This window comes from Chrysochloris asiatica, unplaced genomic scaffold (assembly GCF_000296735.1).
Source record: "Chrysochloris asiatica unplaced genomic scaffold, ChrAsi1.0 scaffold00003, whole genome shotgun sequence".
Lineage (NCBI taxonomy): Eukaryota > Metazoa > Chordata > Mammalia > Afrosoricida > Chrysochloridae > Chrysochloris > Chrysochloris asiatica.
In genome coordinates this window covers 47,033,491-47,060,505 of record NW_006408521.1, presented here as the reverse complement: position 1 = coordinate 47,060,505, position 27,015 = coordinate 47,033,491, and the positions used below count along the sequence as shown (strand labels likewise).

At 40.0% G+C, this 27,015-nt stretch overlaps 1 protein-coding gene across 1 annotated transcript in view; it reads left to right on the top strand.

Annotated features, from left to right (window-relative positions):
* PDZD8 (PDZ domain containing 8) overlaps positions 1-27,015 on the top strand; it is a 75,300-nt gene that overhangs the window by 5,277 nt on the left and 43,008 nt on the right. Inside the window, 1 exon segment of the mRNA XM_006831393.1 lies at positions 21,173-21,298. Within this exon segment, the coding sequence (XP_006831456.1) occupies positions 21,173-21,298 (126 nt within the window).

Genomic DNA, 27,015 nt, shown 5'->3' with positions numbered 1-27,015 from the left:
GTATTAGAGTTGGCAGTTCCTTAATTTAGCCACCCCAGTGTTTCTGTGTTTTGCCTTTTGCCTTTAAAATTTTAAAGTAGTAATATTCTTTTGAAGGATAAGCATTGGACTGCTTACCACAAGGTCAGCGGTTTAAACCCATCAACCACTCTTCAGGAACCAAATCGACAGCACTTATAAAACAATATTCTTTTAAAAATTAACATAAAAATTAACTAGTGGAAGAAAGATTACTGATGTTTTTAACTATATAGCAGATCAGTCATTAACATGAAATTTGAGTTAAGATTCAAATATTTGAGATTCTTAATGATGTGTCTGTTCCTAAAGAATTATTACTGTCCTGGATGGTGCCAATGGCTAAGCACTCTACTACTAACTGAAAGGATGGTGGCTCAAACCCACCCAGCGGCACCTCGGAAGAAAAGACCTGACGATCTGCTTCCAAAAGATCATCGCCTTGAAGTAAATCCCTGTGAAGCACTTCTACTCTTCACATATAGGGTCCCCATGAATTGGAATCGATTTGACAGTAGCTGGTTTTTAGCTAACACTGGTTGCATACTGAAAGGTACCTTTTATTTGGTATGCCCTTTGTGTGTGTTTTAAAAATTTGTCAACATTTAAAAAAATGGAAGCTTTCCCATGGTTGGGATTTCAGACTTCTTAGGAAAAAAATTGGAAGATCTTATAGCACCAGGCTTATGTTCATAATAATTGGGATTTCGAAGTAAATTGCAGTAGCAGCCACCAGGTTCGGACTTGGTATACAAGCTCCTGTGTGTAGTTTATGGGCCCCACCTACGTGGTACACTTCTTGATGGGACTGGCCTGGGGTCATTTGATTTGAGACCCTTGCTAAGTGGGTAACATTGCTTTTGTTCATTAGAGAAAACTGAGAGCTCGTAGCTGTGTAGGAGAGAGCGGTAACTTTTACTCCTCCTTAAACATTATCTCTTTGAAGGGCTTTTCATTGAGCACCTTTCATTAAGGCTATTATCAATACGGAGTCCTGGCGTGGCACTGTGGGTTAATGCGCAAAACCGTCTGAACTGCAAGGTCGGCGGTTTAAGCTCACCAGCTGCTCCTCGGAAACCCTATACAGGGTCGCTATGGGTCGGAATCAACTTGATGGCACTTAACAATAACAACATTATCAATATAATATTGAATTTGGAAAAATAATCTCTGGAAATTAAAAAGAACAAATCCCTTGATAAGTTTTCCGATTCTCTGCAGTATAGTGATGCTAAGTAACTAGTGGCTGATTTGAACTGGCATTTGTTGGACATTTTGTTTGGGTCTGAGTAGGTAATCATAAACTTCTCTCATTCATCTACAGGTAAGGGAGCAACTGGGTGTCTGTTGCTACTCAGTGACACCTGGCAGCAGTAACAACAGCTTAGTATGTTTGATGAATGTTGCTCTTATATGCTGTCATAGCCACATGGTATAGGGTTTCTGAGAGTGACTGGTGGGTTTGAACTGCCGACCCTGCATTTAACTGTCCAGTCAGGAAAGTTCACTTTTCAGGTCCATGGAGTGTCTGTTGACCTACTTGTGGCATAATTAGTTTTGTTCTTTTACTTTGGAAAGGCATTCAATATTATTAATTAAAAAAGTATTGGTGGAAACTTTTCAAATATTCTTAGTGACCGGAGAATGAGAAAAATCATTGTCCCCACTAAAGGTACAGACAAGGCTAGGTTGAGTTGCTGCTGCTGCTGTAATCCATCGAGTCAATTCCCACTCATAGTGACCACCCTGTGTAGGGTTTCGGAGGCTGTAAATCTTGGCGGGAACAGAAGTCTTCATCTTTCCCCTGAGGGACTGGTAGATTTGAACTACTGACCTTGCAGTTAGCAGCCCAACATGTAACTCACTATGCTACCAGAGCTCCTTGTATTTAGTTAGACTTTTGAATGTCTTTGTTATCATCTGTCTCTTCTCTGGCTATACCAGTAATTTCAGAGAACTACAGGAAAGTTGGATTGCTAAACTGTACACTTTATAATGCTGTTTGAAAATTAAGTTATTTCTTCCTTGGTCTTCTGAGATGAAGTAAACAAAAAGTTTTTTCTTAGTGTTAACTATAGTTTTTTTAATTTTTAATTTTACTAATTTTTCTGAGGTATAAATATTCTTGATGATGCGTGTCTTCTCAAAAACGTTCCTAGTAAATTCATTGAAAACTGAAAAAACATAACTTACAGTTGTTTTTGTTAAGTGCCGTCAAGTTGGTTCCGACTTACAGAGAACTCTGTATAGGGTTTAGGAGTGGCTGGTGAGCTTGAACTGCTACCAACCTTGCAGTCCAGTCCAGGACTCCATAATTTGTAGAGTTAGAGATTCATTCTCTTGCTCTTTCATGTTTGTTTTTCTTTCCATACGTAGACAGTTTAAAGGTGTCTGTACTTGAAAATGCATCTCTTGTTGTTAAGTGCCATTGAGTTGGTTCTGGCCCAGTGTAGGATTTCCAAGGAACAACTAGTGAGTTTGAGCTGCTGACCTCATGGTTCTAACTGACCTTGTGGTTGAATGTTTATCCTGCAGCACCACATCACGACTAACGGTTAATATTTCCTGAGAGCTGAGAAAATCACATTAGTGTATTCCCATTGCAGGAGTACTGTGTAATGTAATGATGTAGGTGTTTTGTTTTTTCTTAAATGTAAATCTATTATGTTTGTCTTGTAGTACTGCTCAGAGAAAATCTCTTCACATACCTACATAAATGAAATTACAGGATTCTTAGAGATGATGAATAATTAAGTAATACAACAGATAATCATTTTCTTTCAGTAAGTACTTATTGAAGACTATCATATCTAGTAAGGAGCTCTGGTAGCGTAGTGGTTACGAATCGGGCTGCGAACCTTAAGGTCAACGGTTTGAAACTACCAGCCGCTCCGCGGGAGAAAGATGAGGCTTTCTACTCCCGTAAGGATTTACACCCTCGGAAACCCTGTACAGGGTCGCTATGGGTCGGAACCGACTCGACGGCACTTAACAACAACAACATATCTAGTGATGTGGTGGATATGGTAAGGGTGTAAAAACGGTTATAACATGCTCTCAAGAAGTTAAGTCTTTCTGGAGAAAATAAAGAACAATTCAAGCACGCTGTAGAATGAGCACTGGACTGCTAACCACAAGGTCTGTGATTCAAATCCCTCAGTCTCTCCTTGGAAACTCTTAGATAGGGTTGCTTTGAGTTGGAACTGACTCGAAGACACTTAACACAGCACAGTGCCATAAATGTATGGTACCTGGTGGTTTAGTGGGTTAAAGGTGGACTAAGCACAGGTTGGTGGTTCAAGCATACCCGTCTCTTCTTGGGGGAAGGATGAACAGTCTGGTCCCACAGAGATGTCGTTTGGGAAGCCTTGTTGAGTCATCCCACCCAGCCCTAGGCAGCTGCTGTGAGTTGGAATGGACTGGGTGCCAGGGGCTTGAAATGGTATTTGGATATGTTGGAGATCTCATTTTGTGAGAAACAGAAAGGAGAGGTTAATATTTCTGCAAAGGCAAACACCTGATTACTATAGTGTTGTATAGTAATGTACTGTGATCAAAGTTCCTTAATACACTTTAATAAGCATACTGCAATTTAGCACTGTTTTTACTTACTAGTTGGATTTTCTTTTCTTTTTTTCACATAATTTTTTTTAAAGTTTTTATTGTAAATTGAGTAAATACATTACATGGGGGTGGAGCATCAGTTTTACATTCATCGTTTCATTGCAATGATTATAGTCTCCTCTGTGCATCATCGTTCAACAGTGTTGCTTCTATTCCCTCTGTTTTTATTTATTTTTTGGCAGGGGTAATGTACACAAAAACACTCAGGAATATATAATCATTTAAACAACCAAAGGGCACATTTTGTGAGCCTACCTCCTGGCCACCAGCACACAGCCTTTCCATGAGTCTAGAGTCCTCAGCTGCTCTCTCTCTCCATGCACTCATCTCTGTCTTCATCTCTGGTGTCACTGCTTCTCTGGTTAGTGTCCCACATTCCGCTCATGCTCTCTCCTTTGATGGTTTAGGGTCGGTCCTCTGTTCCTGGACTGTAAGATTACTCCCCTCTTTTTGTTACAAAAGTTCTACCTTTATGATTGTGACAGCCGCAATTAGTCATAATAGCAATTATTATTGAATCTGATACTTTTTAATGCATTTAACAGTGAATTGTATTTCAGCTTTGGACATCTATTTCTCACATAGAAATAAATAAATGAAAACAAAAAGAAAAACAAGGTGATATTGTCCTTGAAAGAATATTCTAGCTACACTGCCTTTAGTTGCCATTTATGCCTGATTGACTTTTTTAACTTTATTGTGAATTGAGTAAAGGTTTACACACAAGATCATCAGCTTTCCATTCAACAAATCATCCACTTTGTTTCATCTCAGTATTTATAATCCCCTCCGTGCAACAACAGTTACCCCGCTTCCACCCACCGTCCTATCCCTTCTCAACTTCATCTTTGGGAAAATGTTGCCCTTTTGATTTGGAATGATTGCCCATTCCATGGTGAGCATACCTTACTAGTGTTGTTGCCCCACTGCCTCCCCCTGTAAGCCTACTACTGCTTGAGAAGGGTGAGTTCCTTTCCAGACCTGAAGGTGTGGTTGAAGGCATAGTGTCAGGTTTCTCTAGTCTTTCTGATCAGTCAACCTGGTCTTTTTGTTATTATTATTTTTTAAATAATTTTGAGTTTTGTTCCACATTTTCTCCCACTCTATCTGGAACCCTCTGATGGGATTCTGTTCAGGGCTGTTGGTAATGGTAGCCAGGCACTGTCTAGTTCTTCTAGACAAGTTGTATTTTCTTAAACTGCATTGAATTTTTGGCACTTAAAAACACTTTACATGGAAAAGAATGTATAGATAAACTAAAACTTTGCTTTATAAATTTGATTTACATATTGAGGAGAGAAGATTAATTATGAGGCATTTACTAGATTCTAATAAGTAATGTACAGGTGTTAGCTATCCTGAAAAGCCTCAGTTAGTTCCTGGAAATAGCCAAAGCAGATCATAGAGCCGACTGTATTGAAGGAGCATGACTGATCAAGTACTTAATAGTGAATGACAAGTATTGGTGATGATCTGTCATATAAGGCAGGGATGGGATAAGGAAAGAAGTTGGCTACTTTGTGCCAGACAGTGGGATAGGCACTTCCATACACAGGCACCCTCACTTCGTAGTTAAACTATTACGTGGCAGTGGTTGGGATCACATTTTTTACAGATGTGGCAAATTGAGACTTAGATAGGTTAGTAACTTACTTAAGGTTATAATAAGCATTCCTAGACTCCCAAAACTCACGTGTATTATTTCTGCAGAGATAAACCAGCTGTTACTCAAATCTAGGGGTCTGTAGTGTGCTTAGTGTTAGGCCCACAAATGAAGAATGATTGTTACAGTTTTAAAACATAAACAAAACAAAAGGAAGAAGAAGAATAGGCAACATATCATGTGTTGTTCCTGTTGTTACGGGCCATGGAGTTGGTGTCAGCGCATAACAACTCTGTATTGGGTTTCCAAGGGGCTACTTGTGGATTTGAACTGCTGACCTTGCAGTTAGCAATCTAGTGTTTACCTTACAGCACCATGCCAGGACACCATGCAACAGATAATATATACTTATAAATCCTAAAATACTTTTTGACTGTTTACAGAAAAAGTTTGCCTACACCTACTCTAAACCCTTTAAAAACAACCAAAAACCTTTAAAAACCAAAAACCAAAAACTATGATTAGATGACTTTTTAAAAGGGCATGTATACCTATACATTGAAAGATACTCTTAAACCCTTTTGTTGTTGTTGTTAAGTGCCGTCGAGTCGGTTCTGACCCATAGCGACCCTGTACAGGCTTTCCAAGGCTGTAAATCTTTATGGGAGCAGAAAGCCTCATGTTTCTCCCGCAGAGCAGCTGGTAGTTTCAAACTGCTAACCTTAAGGTTCGCAGCCCGACTCGTAACCACTATGCTACCAGAGTTCCTTAGGGGTCCTATTGTGGCACTGTGAGCTAATGTACTACACTGCAAAGTAATCTGAACCACAAGGTCGGTGGCTGAAGCTCACCAGCCGCTCCTTGAAAACCCTGTACAGGGTTGCTATGGGTTGGAACTGACTCAGCGGCACATAAAAACAACATTGTGGCGCTATGGGATAATGCACTAGACCACAAAGTCAGTTTGAACTGCAAGATTGGCAGTTCAAATTCACCAGCTGCTCCTTGGAAACCCTATATAGGGTTGCTATGAGTTAGAAGCAACTTGACTACACTTAACAACATCCTGGACCCCTAATGGTGCTGTAGGGTAAGCACTGAACTGGTAACCACTAGGTAAGCAGTATAAACCCACCAAGAAAGATGAGGCTTTCTGCTCCATAAAGATTTACAGCCTTGGAAACCCTATACTAACTTGATGGCAGTGGGTTGTGGGTATTCTTTGCCTAGGGTCGCTGTGAGTTGGAATCAACTTGAGGGCACACACAAAAACAACCTTTGCTAAAGAAGCTCTGGTGGCACCGTGGGTAAGCAAATGCTTGCTGAGAGAAAGATGTGGCAATCTGCTCCCATAAAGATTTACAGCCTTGGATATTACAGAGCAGTTCTGCACTGTTTTATGTGGTCTCTATGACTCAAAAATGACTCCATGGCAGTGGGGCTCATTTGGGGGATCATTTGCTAGTGAAAACTATGGATGTTCTCACAGAAAAATGCATAGATTTTGATTTAATATCATGAGATTTGTAGTCCACTTAAAGCTTTCATTGTCCTTGGACTTCAAGTTGAAAAGTAAACAGCTATAACTTTGTTGTCATAAATATAGCTAAAACGGTTTTTAAGTGCTAAGGTTGGTTCTGTCTCATAGTGACTCTGTATAGGGTTTTCGAGGAGGGGTTGGAGAACCACTGAGCTTGCTGTTAGCAGTCCTGTGGTAGATCAGGACTCTATAACTAAAACGAACACACTAGTAATCCCTTCGTAAGTTGACTTTTGCTGTCATAGAATGTATGGTTCAGGAATTTCTGAAAAAGCTGGTAAGCGTAAGGGTAACCTCTCTATCCAAGAAAGTACAGCATTCCTCCTTTTCTTTTTTTCTCCTGGTAACATTTTTTATAGCAGAGAGAGGCATTTTGAAATCAGCATTGCAAGGTAGCATGTCTGAATACCTTGTATAAAGTTGAATGCCAACCCATCATTCCTTCATACCATGTCCTCTGTTTCCTCAGAACAATGTCACCAGAAATTAGTGTGTACTACTAGATCACTTGGTTCCTTCCTCAGAGTCATAGGCCCTACTGACACTCTCTTGGCTTGACTTCAGAGCACATCACATTTCATTGGAAAGTCATAAAGCCAACTACCTGGTCATTAGCAGAAGTTTTACAGAGTAGTTTCATAGTCTTTCTTGCCAAATTGCTAAGACAGGAATAAAACTGCAGACTTACTGTATTTATTCTCAGGTAAAATGAGGTACAAGTGTTAATTATTCACCTTCAGTTCTAAGGAATTATTTAATTGCTTTGGTATGAGGCTATAGATAAGTATTAAGGTTGTCTTGGAAACCCTAAGGAGAAGTTCAACTCTTTCCTTTCAGATCCCTATGTGTCAGAATCAACTCCATAGCCGAGGGCTACTCAGTAACTAGAGCTTTGGAATAAGGTAGATGACTTCACATGATGAGCACTATCATGTATGGTGACCTTGGACAAAGGCCGTCTTCCTTTAGTCTGTTTCTGCATCTGTAAAAGGAAATGGAAATAATATCTGTCTGATTAAAGGTAATAAATGTCACATGAATGATAGCTGATGAATAAACGCATCTTCTCTTAAGTAACTAGTCAAATACACACATATATTGACCCCCTACATGTCCAACGTTTTGTTAGAGATAGGTCAGACATATATGTCAGACGTTTGCTAGATGATACAGTAAATCTTTTCCCGTTCAGTGAGTGATAAGATTCAAACAGCAAAAATCTTACAAGTGAAAATCTCCTATATTATCTTCCCTTTAAGAAAACAACTTTTAAATTTGGAGGAATGGTCTTTCATTTCCCCCCTTAAATTTATTATAATGTTATTAAATGTTAAGAACAGGATCATGCTTCCCATTCCACCATTAGCCACTTGCTTGGATTTTCTGAATCAACTTCATTTGTTTACCATATGCATATAATTATATTGTATAGAAAAATCATAAGCTACCTTATTATTTTGTTTTTATCATTTTCTCATTGTTACAATATTATAAATATTCCTTTACCTCTATCTGTTTGTAGATATTAGAATGTTTTTTTTGTTGTTATTTTTCCTGTGACTTGTTAGTTAGATTTTTGGTTTTGATAAAACAGTATTGAGGAGTTGACTTGAACCCAAGACAGTCTCATGTCTAGTCCAGCAGAACAGAACATTGCTGATCACAGCCTGCTTTCTCATTCAGTGTGCAAAGCTACTCTGTCACCTGTAGAGTAAGTTGTTCTTGTCGTCATTAAGTGTCATCGATTCTGTTCCGACTCAACAACCCTGTATAGGGTTTCTGAGAAACAGCTGGTGAGTTTGAACCACCAACCTTTCTGTCCAGTGCTCATCATACAGCTCCGTTGTTGTTGTTGTTGTTAAAGTGTCGTCGAGTCAGTTGCAACCCGTTGTGACCCTGTATAGGGTTTCCAAGGAGCAGCTGGTGAGCTTGAACCACCAACCTTGCAGTTCAAATGGCTTTGCAGTCTGGTGCATTAACCCACAGCGCCACACCAGGACTCCTACAACTCCAAAGGGGATGTTATCTCTACAAGAATTTCTACTTTGAAAACTCAACTGTGTTCTGTTCTCAAAAGCCCAGCATTTCATGTAGCCCTCCTGGTGTGGCACGGTGGAATGAAGCACTGAATCACAAGGTTGGTTTGAACCACAAGCTTGATGGTTCAAACTCACCAGCCGATCCTTGGAAACCCTATACAGGGTCGCTATGAATTGGAAACAGCTTGACGGCACTTAACAACGACAGCATTCACTTGGAGTTTATGTTGTATGCTGACTTTTGTTCCTTTTCACAAAGTTGTCTTCCATACATACTAGATTATATTAATCCTCATTACTAAGGATAATTATGGTAGCTGACTCACAGTCTTGCTACCCTTGTCATTTGGTCAGGAAAGTTAATAATGCAAAGCTTTTAGTTCTAGATAACTTTCTGTAGCCGGAATATGAGCCATTAGATTATAGCTAATTTCACTTGCATATTTTTCTAATATGCTGAAAATCTTTTCTTCTCACTATTACTGGTATGTTGCTGTAGGATAAGCACTTGACTGTTAGCCACAAGGACAGTGGTTCAAACCCACCAGCTGCTCCTTGAAAACTCTATTTGTTGTTGTTGTTGAGTGCCATCGAGTCGGGTCCGACCCATAGCGACCCTGTACAGGGTTTCCGAGGGTGTAAATCTTTACGGGAGTAGAAAGCCTCATCTTTCTCCCGCGGAGCGGCTGGTAGTTTCGAACCGCTGACCTTAAGGTTCGCAGCCCGATTCGTAACCACTACGCTACCAGAGCTCCTTTATACAGGGTCACTAACTCAGAACTGACTTCACAGCACTTAACAACATTACTAATATACTGTTTCCTGTAGAATTTCTAACTGCTGATATTGTGAAATACTGTAAGTTCACAGTATTTCACTCTTTGGATCCTAATTAGGGCCAGATAGACGAACTATTGACATGGGAAGAATACAGCTAAATTTTTGTGGTAAAATATAATGCCTGACACTGAAATGGAAGGAAGTGTGGCTATTTTAAGATAAGTAAAATTCTTATTTTACTTACCTTAAATTTTAAGTAAAGAGAAAATTCTTGACAGTGTTATTCTGAAATTAAGCCTCGCATTCAGCCTGTCTAAATTTCAGCTCATTATTTACTCTATTACTACTTAACTCAAAATATTTGAATAAATTGCTCACGCAAAATATTTGAACTTTTTAGTACTTCTGTTAAGATTTCATCTGGACTCATTGATTCTGAGATTCATGCCAGTCAGCTGACATCTGAACTCTATGGTAATAATCCATGAGCTTTGGGGATACTCTGTGCTGTTACGGCTTCTCCTAACTGTCCTCTAAGTAGCAACACTGTTGTTGTTGTTGTTGTTGTTGTTAAGTGCTGTAGCATCCTTAGTGACCCTGTTGAGGGTTTCTGAGGAGCTGATGGGTTTGAGTTGCTGACCTTGTGGTCCAGTGCATCACCCTGCAGCACAATCACTTTAGGGGTGAGTTAATGAAATGTTTGACCAGATCTAGCAGGATAATTTTAAAGTTGATCATTGTGTATGGTCTGTGAATGATGTTTTACATTTTGGCAGAAAAAAAGGTTCTCTACCCCTGGTGTGGCACTGCGGGTTAATGTGCTGGACTGCAAGGTCAGTTTAAGCTGCAAGGTTGTCTGGTCAAGCTCATCAGCTGCTCCTAGGAAACCCTATACATACAGAGTCACTATGAGTTGGAAAGGCCTTAATAGCACTTTAACAAGAACCCTAGAAGTAACGGAAGCAGAACTACAGATGATATTAAAATCAGTTCTATTTGGATAAAGGTGTTTTGAAGTCCTGGGGTGGCATAAGGTATCAGTTAGCATTGACTGCCTTTGAGTCAGCAGCTAGTTGAGTTCTATTGGGACCTGTAGTCTCTGGTATCCCTCTTCTGTTTAGTGTATATGTAAAAGCACTTCGAAAAGTGTGAGCTGTTTTAGATCTTGATTAATCTTTGTGGTGGCCTGTTAGCACAGAACCACGAACTTAGATGGAAGTTGAACATTTCATATTAAATAGGATGAGCAGGGAGACCACCTTTTTTCAAAGAGTATTTGTTATCCTTGTTCTTATTCATTTCATCAATACTGAAGGGAACTTCTTTTCCTCGTCACTCACTCACTGCCATCCAGCTGATTCCGACTCACAACAACCCTGTGTAGAATTTCCCAGGCTGTACATCTTTATGGAGCAAAAGCCTCATCTTCTTCCCACTGAGCAGCTGGTGGGTTTGAACTGCCCACCTTGCTGTTAGTGTCCAGAGCTTATCTTACAGTGCCACCCAGCTCTGTTAGTTGCCATTGGTTTGGCGCTAGGCTCAGGGCAAGGCCGTGCACAATAGAAAAAAATGCTGCCTAGTCCTGAGGCGCTGCATCGGACAGTTGTGATGCCTAGGGTTTTCATTGGTTTGATTTTCCGAAATTGATTGTTAGGCCTTTCTTCCTAGGTCACCTTGGTCTGGGAGTGCTGCTGAAGCGTCTGTATCATCACAGCAACGGCAAGTCTCTGCTGAGAGACACATGGAAGGCAGTACATACATTAGAATCGTTTTCCTAAGTGTGGACTTAGCACACCAAGGAGTTCCATAAGTACAAGAATTCTCCATGGCTTTCCTTAAGTCAGTGTCTTAATATATCTAGTTTAGTATGTTGTTGTTATATGCTGTTTAGTTGGTTTCAACTCATAGCAATCCATATACTGTTTCTGAGAGTAGTTGGTAGATTTGAACTGCTGACCTTGCAGTTAGCCAGTCCAGTGTTTATCCAACAGTGACTACACCTGACCTCCCATTTGGATGTAAGCCTTAGTTAGAACACATAATGTGGCAGAGGTAGAAGGTCTGCTATCTAAGGTAGGGAGGCATACTGGCTCTTGTTAATTTGTTTCCTTGTGCTTGCAACTTGATATCAACTCAAAAGACACAAAAAATACCAGCTAGTAGGTCAGCCAACTGAAAGGTCAGTGATTCAAACCCACTAGTCCCTCCATAGGAGGAAGCTAAGACCGTCTGCTTCTGTAAAGATTTACAGCCTCTCAGGATACACTACACAGACTCTACACCGCAAAGATGTGAGGGACCAAATGAAGAGATGCAGATGAAAATCCTAGGAGCCCGAACTTCAGAAGAAATGCGAGAGAAGTGATTCAGTGCTTGCTGGGAGGATAAGCTGAGCATGGACAGTGAGACAGGGAGACTGACTGGTGAACGGCCGACCTGACGCAACACGACCATCTTCAAGTCTTGTGAGCAGCATTGGTGACAAAAGGTGACCTGGCAGAGCAGAGTACACAGACGACTAGAAAGATGTGATTCCTTCTTTTTCTTCGCACTCCCCTGGTAACCAGAGGTATCCACCCCCAGAGTAGACTCTGCTTTCTGGTTGGGGGCCATGCCAGTGTGAGGCAGGAGCTGGCTGCATCTCTTTGGTGCCTGGATTCGGGTGGACTCGGTTCCAGAGCTACAGGCCCCTCAGAGCCACCAGCATGTAACCAGTCACCCTGCCTCCAGCTGCCCGATGTTGGTAGCAGACACTGAAGCCAACTCCATCAAGGGCCTCCTTGAACTACTACTTGTGGGTTGAGGTCCATGAACATAGACAACACTGAGGCCGATGGGTAGTCCATCTTGAGTCAGTACCTCTACTGTCACAGCCTCCCATGTCCACCACATGAGCTCCTGGCTGGCCCTTCCTCAGACTTCTCGTTTCCAGGTCCAACAATTGCACTGTTTTATTTATGAGGATTGTATCTTTTCCTTTTTGTTGTTTCATTGATTTTGTTTGTTTATTCTTTCTCTTCCTTCCTTCTTCTCATCTTCTCTCTCACTGGTTTTTCTAAGTGTTTTTAAAATTGCTTCTTTTTATTTCCGCTCTTACTTTTCTCTTCTGTAGCTACAATTTCCTGTTCCTTTTTTGTCATTATAGTTATTATATTCTTTTTTTCTGGTTGCTGCCTAATTTTCTTTCTTTTTTTCCCTCTTATTTTCTCTTTTCACTGTTGGTTCCTGGTTTGTTTATCCTGTTTTGTTTTGTTTTGTTTTTCCTTGTGTGTGTGTGGTTGGGAGGGATTTTCACTTTCCCACCTGATAGGAGACAGTAAGTATGACTTAGCACACAAGGAATTCCATAAGTAGAACAATTCTCCATGGCTATATAGCAACAGCAACCATGCAGTTTCAACTGTTGGACAAGAGCCGATACCAGCTCCTATACCACCTGATGAAGAACAGATAGCAGTGAACATCAGTCAGAACCACCTTAAACTGAGGTAGATGAATGGCAAACAAGAACAGAGTACACACTTGTGTTCTCCAACTACGCCCACAGGAGATGGTGAGAGCTTTAAAAACACATCAACATAAAAATATCAATTAAATGCAGGTGTAACAACCCTACAATTTTAGCTCGTATGAAGAACAAAAGAATGGCTCAAACAAATGACCAAGGTGCAGAACCAGAAGATGTTTCTGAGGAAGAAAAGGTAATGGATCAAACTGAAAAATATTTCAAAAGAATGATAGGTACCTTCAAAGGTTTGACAGAAAGAGCGAGAAAAGCAAGGAGAACACAATGAAAACTTGAGAAGTATTTAGGAAAACACTACAAGATCAGAATAAATGCAACTTTTGTAACAATACAAACAAAACCTGCAATTTGAAATCCAGAAGAGTAATATTAAGGTTTCAGAAATGGAGAATGTATTGAAAGGGCAAAGGAGTAGATTTGAAGTAATGAAAGCCCGAATTGGTGCGTGTGAAGATAAATCTCTCAATACTAGTATGCTAGAAGAACTATCAGTTGTGGTTCAAAGCGACCTTGCAGTCCAGCACATTACCCACCACCCCGTAGAGCCCAAATTCAAAACCAAGTAGTTACTTTGAAGCCTGTGGGCTTAAACACTACCCTTGCCTCATCAAACAGAAACCGGAAATTGAGGAAAAAATAGTAGAAAACTCAGAGAAGAAAACCAGAGTAAAGACAAAGATCTTAGATGATAACAGTTAAAAATGGGGGTGAGATGCATAGTAGGATTTAGTAGTGTTGAAAAGAACATTGAAAACACCATGGACGTCAGAAGTATAGCCAGAATGCTCATTAACAGGCAGGACGACCCACCCCTCCTGACCAATGAGCTGGATTGACAGAGTGGCAGCGGCAGTGAGCTGAAGGGTAGCAATAGTTGGGAGGATGGCATAGGACCAAGCAGTGTTTTCTTCTATTGTGTATAGGGTCACTATGAGTTGGAACCAACTTTATGGTAGCTAGCAGCAGTGCATAAAGCCACCACCCGTCTGTGATTTCATACTGTGGCATCCTACTTATTGCTGTGATGCTAAAAGCTGTACCACTGATATGTGAAATACCAGCAAGGTCACTCGTGGTGGGCAAACTTCAGTGGAGCATCCAAACTAAGACTAGGAAGAAAGGCCTGGCTATCTGCAAGTTACCCACTGAAAACTGTGAATCACAACAGCAGATTGTCTGATACCCTGCTGGAGGATGAGCTCCTTAGGTTGGAGGGCACTCAGACTGTGGACTTGATCAGACCAGTGAGTCTGAAGACGGTACAGGACTGGGCAATATTTTGTTCCATGGTAGATGGTGTCACCACAAGTCAGAGTCAACTCAAACACAACGTAACAACAATAGGCAAGATAGATTTCAACAGCAATCCCTTGTTGTTCTTCAGAACTGAGTTGGTTCTGACTCAGAGTGGCGCTTCTGTGCTCCACAGACTGAAACCCTGCCTGGTCCTGTGCCATCCTTACCATTGTTCTGTTTGAGCCCATTGTTGCTGACACTGTGTCAGCCCATCTCATTAGGGACCTTCCTCTTTTTTCTGACCCTCCACTTTACCAAGCCTGATGACCTTCTCCAGCATGATGACCCTCCTGACAATATGTCCAAAGTCCAAGAGACGAAGTCTTGCCGTCTGGCTTCCAAGGAGCATTCTGGCTGTACTTCCGACCTAGATTTGTTTGTTCTTCTGGCAGTCCATGGTGCTTTTGATATCTTCAGCAGCACCTCTGTAAGAGCAAAACATTCTCTTTCTCCCACAGGGTGCTTGGAGGACTCAAACCACCAACCTTGTTCCTTATTCTGTGGAGCCACTGTGCTCCCCTCTAAAGGAGAGTACATAGTATGTTAGTTATCACATGAGCGAGCATACCCTAGTTTATTGTTAAGTTGTTGTGATTAAGAATAACATTCCTTTTACCAAAAATAGATAACATTGTTAGAGAATTATATTTGAATGTAGTGAACTTTCTAAGAGAAAGAGCTCTCAGTGTACTTGGGTTTTTATGCTCAGACCAATGGTTAGATCATAAGCATGTTTCTAATCTCTTTCTTTGGTTTTTAGTTTTCTTGTCAGTAAAACGAGGGATAAATTTTTAAATTTTTAAAAAAGTTAATTAAATTTTAAATTATTGGGTGATAACTATAGAAACTTCCTGTGTCTAACATTCTTGTAAATATACTGCTTTTAGTTTTCTAATTTTCATGATGATAATTATTATCATTAAATCTTAATTTTAATTTTAATAATTATCTTCAAATTTGATTATTCTTATTTTCTTAACTGATTAAATGAAATTAAAATGGAGAAATTATGCTAAATATTACATGATTCCAGATATAACACAGTTGTCTCTAAAAAATATAATGTAAAGGGATTTTTCCCCCAACCTGTATTTTATTGTTGTTCAGAACATGCATAGCAAAACATATACCCATTCAAAAGTTTCTATGATGCAAAAGAAACACCTAAAAAAACAACCACCTGTACTGTGTAGTGACATTGATTAATTACATTCTTCAGATTGTGCAACCATCCTCACCATTCTTTTGTGAGTTGTTCCTCCCTTGTTCCCATAAACTCACTGCCCCTGAAGTTTCTATAGAAGAGCAGACTGGTCAAGGCAGGCCTTTTTTTTTTAAAAAAAAAAACTAGTGAAGCCTAAACTATTATTCAGTTTTATGATGACATCAGAAGATTATTTTCAGTTTGAGATTTAAAGATAATCTCAGGGCATGAACCTGGAAAGTCATCGTTGTTAAGTACCTTAGGGTCAGTTCTGACTCATAGCAACCCTGTATAGAGTTTCCAGGGAGCAGCTGGTGAGTTTGAACCAGTGACCTTGTGGTTAGCAGTCCAGTACTTATCTTCAGAAGCCACAACAGGAATCCACAAAGTCTGTGTTGTTGTGAAGTGCCGTGCCGTCAAGTCAGTTCCGACTCAGCAACCCTGTATAGGGTTTCCAGGAGTGGCTGGTGAGTTTGAACTGCCAATCTTGTGGTTCAAACCAACCTTGTGGTCCACTACTTTGTCCCTCGGTGCCACTACCCTTAATCAGTTAGATTTTTACATTACTGTTAACCCTGTTTTTCTCCCTTCTACACTAATAAACTTTGATCTCATACATTTTTATATAAGTTTTATATAAGTGAGTCATACAATCCTTTTGTGATCATCTTACTTTGTTTACCATAATGTCCTCACGCTCCATCTGTACAGTGGTGGTGGTGGTGGTTGTTTGCACTGAGTTGATTTGGACTCATAGTAACCCTGTATAGGGTTTCCAAGGCTGTAAATGTTTATGTGAGCAGAAAGCTTCATCATTCTCCCTTGGTAGATTTGAACTACTGACCTTGCAGTTAGCAGCCCCACTCATAATCCACCATGCTGTCAGGACTCCTTATCCATACAGTAGCATTCATCAAGATTTCAGTTCTCCTACTGGTTGAATAATACATCATTTTTTTATGGACCACATTTTCTTTATTCATTTGCTGATGGGTATATTTAGGTTATTACCATCTTGTGGGCGATCGATCGTTAACATGCTTCACTGGATACTATTATGTAAATGTCTTACTGACGCTCTCATTCCAAGTTCTTTGAGTATGTACCTGAGAGTGAAGTTACTGGGTTTGTGGTAGCTCCATTTTTAGCTTTTTAAAAGAATAGCCACAGTGTTTTCCATGATGACAGTATCATTTTGTATTCCCACCAGCAAGGTATAAGGTTTCCAGTTCAACCGCATCCTCACCATTTGGTATTTTCTGTTGGTGGTAGTTTTTAAAAGAAGTTTAGTCATCCTGTTGATGATACCTCATTGTAGTTTTGTTTTGCATGTCTCTTACGGCTAATAATGCTGTCAGTAGATTGAATTGTGTTCCCCAAAAATATATGTCAACTTGGTTAGACCTTGATTCTCATTGGTAGTTGTGTAATGATGTAATCATCTCAATGACGTGTTTCTGACGTGCTCCGCCATTCTATTTTAAGAGGATTGGGGTGGGATGCACTTCTGGTGTGGCGCTGTAGGATAAGCACTGGACTGCCAACACCTGGTCGGAAGTTAAAACCCACCAACTGCTCCTCAGAAACTCTACACAGGGTCGCTATGAGTCAGAACCTACTCCACAGCATTTAACAACAACAGCAGGCTTATCACATAGACAGAGTCACACAAGCCAATGATAAAGTCAAGACTAGATCTAGACCTTGGAATATTTTTATACTGCATTTATAGTACACTCTTTTTTCTGGGAATATCCACAGTGTTTGCCAACAGTTTTAGTGCTGCCATGTAATGGGAATGCCACCAGCTGGCATTCAGGCTGCTTGTGGCACAATTGTGAAGAAACATCTTAGAGCAAAAACATAATTTTCAAGTTATAGAATATTTTCTCAGATCCATGTTTGAGAAAAGGACTTGGTTAGTCTCTTAGATGGTTTTTTTAAAAAGGGGATTTTAAAATGGTATTTAAAAATGTGAAGAAATGCACATTTCAAAAATTAATTATTATTTTTAATTTCTAACTTTTACTAAAATACAACCCATCACCTGAAAAGTACACTAATTATAAAAACTCAGCTCAGTGAATTTTTGCAAACTGAACAAACTTACGTAGCCAGCATTCAGAACAAGCAATGTTCTCAACAACCACAAGCTCTTCCTAATCCCCTTCTACCGATGTCAGTGGTAGCAGTTTTACCTTATGAACCATCACCACCATCTGTCATTAGAGGCTGCATATTGCTGTGATGCTAAATAGATTTCAGATGAAGAAAGACCAGGTATAAAGGCCTGATAATCTTTCTGTAAAATAGCCAATGAAAACTCTACAAATCACAACAGTCCGATAATCTGCAGTGTTCCTCTCGGAAGCCATTGTTTTGATTGGACTTTAAAAATTGTATTTGAAGGCACCCTAACAAGACTGTTACTCTGTTTCTGATGAAACTATGAATGTATTACTGAAAGAACTTTTCTTGTAGCTGTCTACTGACTGCAGAGACATGTTTTATTTAGAATATACCCAGGCATATGAACTGGAGCTCTAGTAGCAATACTTTTTGACTTACCCTTGTCTATCCTGTTGTTGTTGGGTGGAGTGTTCTATAGTTATCTGTTAGATTTATAGTGGTATGCACATCTGTTTCAAAGATGATATTCTCAGTTCTATTCATTATTGGCAGTGGGGTATTAAAATCTCCAACCACCAATTTTGCCTTTTTCTCCATTTATGTCAGTTTTGCTTTATGGTGCTCTATCATTAGATACATATCTGTTTATAATTGTTGTATCTTCCTAATGGATTGACTGTTTTATTGTTATATGCCCCTTTTTATCTCTAGTAACTTCTTTGGTTTAAAAATTTCCTGGGTCTGATATTAGTATAGACACTCCAGCTTTCTTGTGGTTGCTGTTTGCATAATTTTTATAGCTTCTTACTTTCAGTGTATTTATATCTTTGAATCTAAACTGTTTCGCCTACAGACAGCATATAGTTGGATCATTTTTTTAAATCTAGTTCAGTGGTCTTTTTCTTTTGATTGGCTTGTTTAACCCATTTACATGTAATGTTATTATTGCTATACATCTGCCATTTTTTTTTACTTTGTGTATTGTATAGGTCTCGTGCCTTTTTTATTGCTCCATTCCTCCTTTATTGATTTCCTTAGCTGCTATTAAGTGAATCTTTTCTAATTTTGCATTTAAATGTTTTAATGATTCTTCATGTTGTATGTGCATGAAAGACAAAGAGGGGCAAGGTCATATTTTAGTTGAAATTCCAAGACATAAATGTACAGCAGTTTAAATGACTGTAAGATTGTTGTTGTTAAGTGCTGTCAGGTTGGTTCTGACCCATAGCACCCTGTATAGGGTTTCCGAGGAGCGACTGGCGAGCTTAAACCACTGACCTTGTGATTCAAACTACTGTGCAGTCCAGCGCATTAACCCACAGCGCCACACCAGGACTGTGAGATAGAAAAAAGTAAAATCAGTGTGTAGTCTGGTGTCATCTAGGATCTGGAGCCAAATGTGGAAAAGAGGGGAGGATTTGAAGAGTAGGGATAGACCTTAGATTAGTGCCCAAGGCCTAGAAGGAGAAATATATATTGTGTGAGAAGTTCTCTCCTGACCAACCAAGTTTCCAGGCCAGAAGAAAGTGGAATTTCCTGTATTGTTGTTGTTGTTAAGTGCCATCAAGTAGGTTCCAACCCATAGGGACTCTGTATAGGGTTTCCGAGGAGCAGCTGGTGAGCTTGAACCTCTGCGTTGTGGTTCAAACCAACTGTGCAGTCCAGCGGATTACCCCACAGCGCCACACCAGGCCTCCAGAAGATGTATGTTAAGGGAAAATGCTCTGCTGTGGATATCAACAACAACAACAACAATCTTAGTTTTATAAAAGTGTTTGGTTTAACATTCGAGGACTCCCACAGTGACTCTTTCCTTCAGCACTTTCTACATGCACAGTGCAGAGACATTATCTTCAAGTTGTCTAACCATTCTCCTTCTCCAGATTGTTTCTCCACCTTTACCACAAACTCATTGTCGCCCTAATCTTCTTCCTATTTAAACCTTAAGAACTTTTTTGTGGTCATTGAGACACCATTAAAACTTTTGAGCAGGCAAATGTCATGGACATGAGCTTTTAGAATAATACTCTAGTGACTTTGTGTGGTATCAGGTGGAAACTGTAGGCCCACACCCAAATGTTTGTTGTCTTTTGCTTTCACAGAGCAGTATAAGTTATGTTTCAAATTAAATATTTTAACTCAGGATAAGCTTATCCATAAAAACAATGGTATTGACCATAAAGGCCTGAAAAATATGTAGGTAGTGTAAGATAAGCACTGTACTGCTAACCACAAGGTCAACTGTTCAAATCCATCAGCCGCTTCTCGGAAACCCCATACAGACAGGGTCGCTATGAGTCAGAACTGACTCAACAGCACTAAAAAACAACAAAGTGCTAGGTTGTTTGGACTTTGGTAGAGCCACATCAACTGTTTGAATTGTGGTCTTGCCACTCACTGGTTAAGGTCAACACATACAAATTTTCTGAGGCTCACTTTGCTCATCTCGAGTAGTACCCTTTCAGAGTTGTGAGCATTAAATAAGATAATCTATGGAAAGCTGTTAGCACCAGAACCAAACCAAATCCACTGCCATCGAGTCAATTCAGACTCATAGAAACCCTATACAGGGCTTCCAAGACCAAATCATTACGGGAGCAGACAGCCTCATCTTTCTGTTCTTAGTGGCTGGTGGTTTTGAACTTTGTGATTCTCAGCCCAACACCCAACCCACAGTGCCACCATGGCTGATAAATAGTAAACACCTGATGGACATTTTGGCCACTGGTAAATGTTGTTGGTGTTGTTTTTATTATCATCACCTTCATGTCTTATATTGTTTCCATAGGAAGTGCATTCTGAGTTTTGATCTTGCACTCTAGGAACATTTCCTCTCATATCTGGTCCAGAAAAGAATCTTCTCTCCTGCCTCAGCCAAGCTTCAGGGCCTTCTATTGCTACATTTTCCTTTTCTTTGCTCTAATCACCTGCCCTGTCAGCTTGTTGTGTTAAGTGCCGTCGAGTCAGTTCTGACCCACAGCGACCCTGTATAAGGTTTCTGAGGAGTGGCTGGGGAACTTGAACCACCGACCTTGCAGTTTAAACTAACTTTGCAGTCCAGTGCATTAACTCACAGCGCCACACCAGGACTTCTGTCAACTAGGGCGTGCCAAAAGACCAGAGAAGCCACTCTTTGCTACTTGTTATGAGGAAGAATAGTGACCTTTGGTTTTGTAGGGCACATACAGTTTTGTTGTTGCTGAGTTCCAACTCAAAGAGACTTGTATAGGGCTTCCGAGAAAGCAGCTAGTGGGTTAAAACTGCTGACCTTGAAGTTTATCAGTCCAGTGCTTAGACTATAGCACCACACCAAAATTAGACTTTTCACTTTGTTTTGTGTTGCTTTCTTTATTATGCTTTAAACTATGGTGTTTGTGACTCAGAAATTTAGACTTATCTTTACTTTTGTCAGGTTTAAGCCATTTTTTCCATTCCAAACCTTCCAAGGATTTGAAGAAGATGAAGATGAGCATATGCACATCCAGCAGTGGGCGCTAGCTGAGGGCCGCCTCCAGGTTACGTTGTTAGAGTGTAGCAGGTATGTTCTTTGCTTTGTCATTACTATACGATACAGAAATGCAGTAAAAAAGGCACTAAGCAGTGTTTGTTTATTTCCATCTCGTGTTCATCCATGTTGTATTTGCTAATTCTGTAATCATAAATTTAATTTCTTAAGAGTAGTTCTTTTTAGTTTAAGAAAAATACAAGCCATATTTTAGAAACATTTTAATAGAGAAAATAATCATTAATTCTGTAGTAATTCTCAAACTTTTTAGATGCATAATGCCCTGTTCTAACTTACTCCCTATTGAAGAGCTGTTCATAATAAGTTTGAGAATTTGCCATAATTGGAAACACCCTGCAAAGTCCAAAGACTAAACTTGGAAACCTCTATGGATTCTTAACAATTTTGGGCTGGAAGGAATCGGAAACACAGTCTTACCTGGCCTTCTTTTCCTCTGCTAGCACCTAGTCCAAGCTTTGCACATCTCTCACTGGAACTACTTACAACACTAGCCTACTGACTGGTTCCCCTGTAGTGTAGCAGGAAGAAATGCTCTTTTCCAAATATAGATCTAAGTGTCACTCCTCTACTTAAAAGTTCTGCCTTGCAGTATAAAGATAGCTATACATAGTATGTAGATGAATGGGTCTGTTTGCCAATGAAAGTATGTATGAATTTCATATAATATTCATGTACCATGAAGTATTTTTATTTCTCTCAATAATTAAAAAATGTAAAAACCATTGGTAGCTCTCAGGCCATACACAAACCAGCTGCAGACTGGATGTAGTTCATGGTTTTATAGTTTGGCATTCCCTACCTTAGATATAAGGAGCTCTGGTAGCATAGTGCTTACAAATCGGGCTGCTAACCACAGGGTCAGCAGTTCGAAACTACCAGATGTTCCGCGCGGGAGAAAGATATGAGGTTTTCTGCTTCCATGAAGATTTATAGCCTTGGAAACCCTGTACAGGGTCGCTGTGAGTCGGAACCGACTCCATGGCACATCACCACCACTACCACCTTAGATATGGCATCCTGGTGTAGGGCTTGTAGGATAAGTACTGATTCACAAGGTCAGTTTCAACAGCAAGGTCGGTGACTCAAACTCACCATCGGCTCTTTGGAAACCTTCTACAGGGCTGATATGAGTCGGAACTGACTTGACAGCACTTAACAACAGAAACCTGAGATACGGGAGCTTAGTGGCTCCATATAGTAAGTTGTTGTTGTTGTTATGTGCCGTGGAGTCGGTTCCGACTCACAGCGACCCTATACAGGGTTTCCGAGGCTGTTAATCTTTACGGGAGCTGAAAGCCTCATCTTTCTCCTGCGGAACAGCTGGTAGTTTCGAACTGCTGTCCTTGTGGTTCACAGCCCGATTCGTTACCACTACGCTACCAGAGCTCCTGCAAACCACAAGATTCATGGTTTTAGCCTGTCAGCTGCTCCTTAGGAGAAAGTATGGCTTTCAATCCCCGTGTAGATTTAAAGTCTCAAAACTCTTTACAGGGTCGCTATGAGTTGGAACCAAGTCGACTGCACACTACAACAACAACCTTAGGTACGTGGAAGAACAGAACATTGTGTTGCCCTCTTACCATTTTCCAAAAAGAGGGTCCTACCCCATTTTTCACTCCTTGAAACTGCTGTTAGATTCAGTTCAAAATTTATCTCCTTAAAGTCCCTCCTGATCATTCTAGTTGCAAGTATACTGTCCCTTTGCTACACTTCTTTAGCGTGTTTGTCATTTATTTCGTTCTTATTATCAGAATCTATAACCTGTAATGAAAATAAGCACTTGAGAGCAGAAGTTATATATATTTTCCCCCCCAGAGGTTATATTTTGTACCTAACATATTTGTGACCTTGTTATGGATTAATTGTTGGTATATGAATTAATTTAATTAAGTATCTTTTTAAAACTACTGGAGTGCTAGAATTGCACATCATTATGTTGGGATATCTGGTTGACAAGAAATTATTTCTTTCATCAAATTAAGACTAAATATGTATATTTTGATAAGGGGACTGCAATGTATAGAAAAGTGATACGTGCATTGCAAACTTGACTCTATGTAAGTTTGAATTTGAAGTATCTAAACTAATATGCTGTGGTAAGCATCAGTAGGAAATGTCTAATTAAAATTTGAGTTGCCATGTTAACATTTAGGAGCACTTTTGAGAAGTAGTCTAAAAATATTTTTAAACTGCTACTTTGTGTATGTGTCAGTGAATTTTTTTGATGCACAAACATCAGAATCATAGCATTGGGTGTGTTCTTGTTGTTAAGTGCCGTTGAGTTGGTTCTCACTCATAGCAATCCTATACAGAGCAGCTTATCCTACAGGACTCACTAGGACTTCTGGATTAAAAGTCTAAACCATTCAATTACCTTTTCCAAAACAATCATAGCAACTACTAATACTTTGAAAGGGCAGTTTTGAACAGAATTTCTTGACTGTCCCATTATTAATCCCTAGCTACACCTATTCCTAAACAGGTCAAGATCATTTTGAAGGATAGGATTGTCATTGATTCCATCATTCAGGAGAGAATTTAATATAGTGCATACAGTTTGTGCTTGGTACTATGCTGCGCATTTTTAGCCTTAGTTTTCTGTGGCTGTTGAACCACTCTACCAAGTAGTGTGTCCATTTTCTCATCAGGCCCTTGTTTTACCTGAGCTACTACCCACGTAAAGGAATAAAAGATCTCCTAAAGGCATTTAAGAAGGGGTTTTTATTAGTTGCTACAAGTTGGCTCTGACTCATGATGATGTTACCTGTAACAGAAGGCCACATTACCTGATCTTGTCCCATCTTCACACTTGTTGGTATATTGGAGTCTGTTCTTTGTTGAGGCTGTTGTGTCGAACTTAAATAAGTTCCCCTCTTTCTTGTTGTCCCTCTGCTTTACCAACCATGATGTTGTTTTCTAGCAACTGGTTTTTCTTGATAATGTGTCCAAAGTAAGTAAGCTGAAGTCTATCTCTCCTTCCTTCTAAGGAACATTCTGCCTATTGTTTTTTCTAAGTTTGATTTGTTTGTTCTGCCAGTGCAGAGTATATTCAGTATTCCTCGCCAGTACTACAGTTTGAACGCATCAGTTGTTCTTTTGTCGTCTTGTTCATTAGCCAATTTTTTCATGCATGTAGCTGATGAGAAATGTCATGGCTTGAGTCAGACAAGTGGTGACATCTTTGCTGCCTCTGTGGATGTTGATTGTTGATGCACATTCACATTTTCTGTTACTTGAACAAGACCTATTTAACCATTTCCAAGTTGCTGTGTCATAGGCACTGTGGGTTAATGCGCCAGACTGCAAAGCCGTTTGAACTGCTAGGTCAGTGGTTCAAGCTCACCAGCTGCTCCTCGGAAACCCAATACAGGGTCGCTATGGTTCGGAATCGACTCGACGGCACTTAACAACAACATTATTTTAAGCTTAACATTTGCATAAATGTTTATTTCAAAATATTTTACAAATTGACCTTGAATCAAGTCAAAAGTATATAACATTAGTAATTTTTCTCCAAATTCATGAAATTGAACTTCATGCTCATAATCCATTAACAACTATGGTTTTGTATGTTGTAGTTGTGCCTTGGAGTTGGTTCTGACTCACAGTGACCCTTAATAGAGCATCTGGGAGTGGCTGGCAGGTGTGAGCCACCCACCATTTGGTTAGCAGTCAAGTGCTTATCCTACAGCACCACACCAGAACTCCTTGTTCTGTGTGAGGACTTGCCTTTTTATTTTTTAAACAGTTTATTTGAAATAATAAAATGATTCTGTATGTGTACCTTTTAAACTACTTATTTTGCAGTAATTTCAAAATTACAGAAAAGTCTGAGAAATTTTATTAAACTTCCCTAGTATGTAGGAGTCCTGGGGTGGCGCTGTGGGCTAATGCATCAGACTGCAAAGGCATTTGAACTGCAAGGTCAGTGGTTCCAGTTCACCAGCTGCTCCTTGGAAACCCTGTACCGGGTTGTTATGGGTCGGAATCGACTCGACGACACTTAACAACAAGTATAAGGCTAAGGAGTCCTGGTGGAACTGTAAGATAAGCACTGGACTGCTAACTGCAAGATTGCAGATCAAAATCACCAGCCACCCCAGATTACACTCCCAGCTAAGGTTATTCATGGTATAAGTAGATTTGTGTTATCTTTCAGTAATCCAGAACTTGATTGGAACTTAATCCAACAGCATTTTCGGAGGTTGTGGAATAATATCCACTTGTCTGTGGGTATTCATCAGCTACATGCTCAAATTTCTCATATAAGTAATTCTCAAAGAGAGCACTGAGTGGCTACTAATTTGCTACCCCTGCTAGAGAATAAGATCCTCTAAGAACTTGATTGAACCTCAGTATAGTGATCCTGCTTGGTCACCTTAGAGCAGGTGGTGGGCTGGCAACATCTTGCGCATGGGGTCCCCAGCCGATCTCCTCCCTCCCTGCCTTCCTCGGATGGCGGCTGTTTATGCTGGACGTGTGGCCAGAGACGGGTAAGGATCACGTGGAACCTCGGCAACCTAAGATAGAGCCATTGCCATGCTGCAATGAGTTTCTTTGACGGGTAAGACTGAGGAATTCACACTGACCGCCTAAGACAGGTAGCGTCCCTTAAACAAACAATAAATAAGGGGGAATCTGATGCAGACCATGCAGACCCGGTCAGGAGGTCAAGACCCTGTGGGCCCAAGCGTTGTTGACCGTCTAAACCATAGGCTCTGAGGATCAGACTTTAGCCACCTAGTAGACATAGCAAACTGTCCCTCATCTGATTATTCAGTAATGCTTGTTAGTAATCTCATACATGAGCCCTGGATATCCACAGACAAATGTAAAAACCTTCCCTAAAAGCCGAGACTGTAAATTCCAAAAAGGCAAGTTCCCCCCCCCCCAAAAAAAAAAAAAAGCTAAAGAGGATAGAGAAAAACACTGTTAACTGATGATATATGGAGGGGATAATAATCAATGTAATGAAACAAGCTATATGAATGGTTGAATGTGAAGCTGATGATGTGCCCTGTAAACTTTCACTCAATCCAAAATAAAAACATTTAATAAAAAAAAAAAAACCCCAGCCACTCCGGGAGAGAAAGATGAGGCTGTGTGCTCCTATAACCAGAATGTTCCGGTATCAAGTAGGAACTTTCTACAGGGGCGCTATGAGTTGGCATCGACTTGATTGATGGCAGTGGGGTTGGTGTAAGACTTTGAGAGTGCATTTTGCCAATGAGGAAACAAACTGGAAGCATTTATAGAAAACTGTTTATTGGAATGTTAGCTAATATTTTATTCTTTGGAAGGCAACATGAAATAGGAATACGGTAGATTTTGCATTAGAAAATGCCTATTAGTTCATACGCCAAATATGTGTTCTTACTGTTGCATGTCCTTAAGCAAGTTGCTATTGTTGTTGTAGTCCAGGAATGAAGCGGACCTGTATAGGGTTTCCAAGACTTTTCAAATCTTTGAGGAAGTGGAAAGCCTCATCTTTCTCCTGAGGAGCAGCTGATGGGCTCAAACCACAGACCTTGTGATCCACAGTCCAGTGCTTATTATATGAAGTTTCCCTAACACTTACTTTTGGATAAACTCAAGTTTTTCAGGAGAAAAAAAATTCTGGCACCAAATTCTAAAGTGAGATTTGTTGCATCATCTTTATGTAAAAGGCCTTAAAAGATGTAATGGATCCATTTTTTTTTTAACTCATTTTCTCAACGAGTTACATTTAA